We start from the raw sequence: 2,500 nt of genomic DNA on the forward strand, positions 1-2,500 counted from the left end.
TATTATTATTATTATTATTATTATTATTACTATTACTATTACTATTACTATTATATGTGTGACACAAACGTTTTTATTTTATTCCAAACATCTGAAATTATCTGAATGAAAAAAGCTGTTTACAACTGTATTATTTGGTATAACATCATAAAAGGTTCGATAATGTGTACATATATAAGGTTAAATCATTATTCTTGTATTAAATGTGCCATCTTATCTGTGTTAAAAGTGCAAGGAAACAACAAAACTTGTACACGTATTTTTCAGGTGTATGCACTTATTAATGATACATTGTAGTAAATATTTTTTTTATATATCTGTATAATTTATTTATTATACATGTTCATTTCAAAAGTTATATATTCTCAGTACAAAAAATGCCTTCTGCATTTATACAAGGAAACATGATAGAAAATATGATTTTGTGCATACTCCTAGAACCGAAATATTGTATATAAAATTGTGTTCACTTCCAAATTATATTATGACTGATTCTTTTTCACGCACTGCATAGTATTTAGAATATATTTTCTCTTAAAATATATGAATTCGTTCAATTGCTAAATACGAGTGTATATATATATATATATATAAATATATATATATTATATATATATAAATATATATATATTAAATATATATATATATTTATATATATATATTTATATATATATTATTGCAAATTTTATGTATTTGTTGTTTCAAAATAATATGAAAAACAATTTTATAAAATCGACCCTATGCAATTTTTCAAATTTCATTTTTATGCTCGACTTTCGATTATTATAAAATAATTTATAAATGAGAATATTTTCTTGAATATTAATTAAATAAATTATTAATCTAATTTGGATAAACGTTAATAATTTTAAATATTGCAACTTGTCTATAGATATACTTTGGATACCCATTATATATGTATTGTATATATGATAGATATAGATACATAAAATTGCTTACTGAATAATAACCAATGACATGGTTATACACACACACACACGTATAAAAATTTGTAGAAGATTTCATACATGAATTTCATACATAAATTGATAATATGGTAGTTAATAACGGTAAAAAGGTAATTGTCATCACTGTAATTTATATTGTAACTTATATGAAAAATTGCATAGTGAAATTGAACGTTTTAATTTAACAAATTATGCATCTCTATCTATATGTATGTATCGTAAAAACTAGTTACAAAAGTTCTTCGTCAATATTATCATACAACCATCTCATTATAAATCATTGTAAAATATAAAAATATTTTATGTTGCCGACAGGTTTGATATGGTATGTCTGAGCACCTCAAGAGTTTCATTCTTTTAATAAACTTACTAAATAATTTCACATCATCAATAATATTTAAATATCTTGTTACTTTAATCGCGATATATTTTATGGATATATCTTGTGGTTCACAGACATATCATTGGTTTAATTTTTGTTTTTTCACTTCTGCTGCTCTAAAAGGTCGCGCCTGCTTTTTCATTTGAAAATTGATAGCGACTCAATTTACTTTCTGACTGCTGTTATATGCATATGGATTATTATTATGTCAAAGACATAATAGAATCCTTTTTGTGCCTTGTGCTGCGCTGATGGTTTATGCAGGCCGACGTATGCACGAAGAATGTCGCACGCAGACAAGTAATTTGGACAACAATACCAGAGATAATATTTGTGAGTGTAGTTTTATTTTAATATTTTCTTTTAGATTCCATTAAAGAGCATAGAATGATTACAATTACAAGGTTTGGCTACTTTCGCAACAGTATTCTGAGTATGAACTCTTATTGTTTTGAAAGCAAACAATTATTCTGAATTTGCAGAGAGGTTGTATCTTTCAACAATAAAAAAGAGAAAGAAAAAAGAAACAAAACGAAAAAATAAAATTTCTTGCACCGTTGATGTTTAGCATTTGATATGTTTGCATTTGTATTATTATTATATACACACTTTTGATAGATTATATTTTTGAATTATCATTGCACAAACATTATAATTGCAACAGAATGTATGTGTATTTAAGTGTATAGCGCCCTTTTAGTGCAGTAGATATATAACATTATGTACTTTGGAACATGAAATATTTTTATTTTTTACAGATGAAGAAGACATTTTGGAGTACCAGTTTCTGCATAAGTGAAGATTTCTGTTATCACGTAATACGTATACGCAATGACATTAATAGACGTTAACAGGAAGTTATGGTATAATTCCACGTCGTTTTATTAAGTGGACGGAAGTAGCACATGCGAAACATATGTTTATATATTTAATAGGCCAATTTTGATAAAATGCTGTAGAAGGTAAAATGTCCAAGCTCATGTAATAATGATTTATAATGTCTATACATAATAGAGTTAAGGTCATTGGAATCTCTATGTGACAAATGTGTCCTTTTTTGAAATGTTACGATTTGTGTTAATTCATATGAAACATTTGCAACAACAGGGGTTGTATTACTTATGCAGTATTCATTACACACACATACGCG

At 25.8% G+C, this 2,500-nt stretch overlaps 1 protein-coding gene across 2 annotated transcripts in view; it reads left to right on the plus strand.

Annotated features, from left to right (window-relative positions):
* Positions 1-2,500, plus strand: part of LOC122638206 (segment polarity protein dishevelled homolog DVL-3) — a 10,980-nt gene that overhangs the window by 7,318 nt on the left and 1,162 nt on the right. Inside the window, exons 10-11 of one of the 2 annotated variants that reach the window (XM_043831037.1) lie at positions 1,615-1,683; positions 2,109-2,500. The exon at positions 2,109-2,500 is cut by the window's right edge and continues 1,162 nt beyond it. In XM_043831037.1, coding sequence (XP_043686972.1) covers positions 1,615-1,683; positions 2,109-2,149 — 110 coding nt within the window. In that variant the 3' untranslated portion in view covers positions 2,150-2,500. The remainder of the gene's footprint in view (positions 1-1,614; positions 1,684-2,108) is intronic. The other variant, XM_043831038.1, reaches the window with a different exon arrangement.

The sequence above is a fragment of the Vespula pensylvanica genome, chromosome 2, assembly GCF_014466175.1.
Source record: "Vespula pensylvanica isolate Volc-1 chromosome 2, ASM1446617v1, whole genome shotgun sequence".
Taxonomy (NCBI): Eukaryota; Metazoa; Arthropoda; class Insecta; order Hymenoptera; family Vespidae; genus Vespula; species Vespula pensylvanica.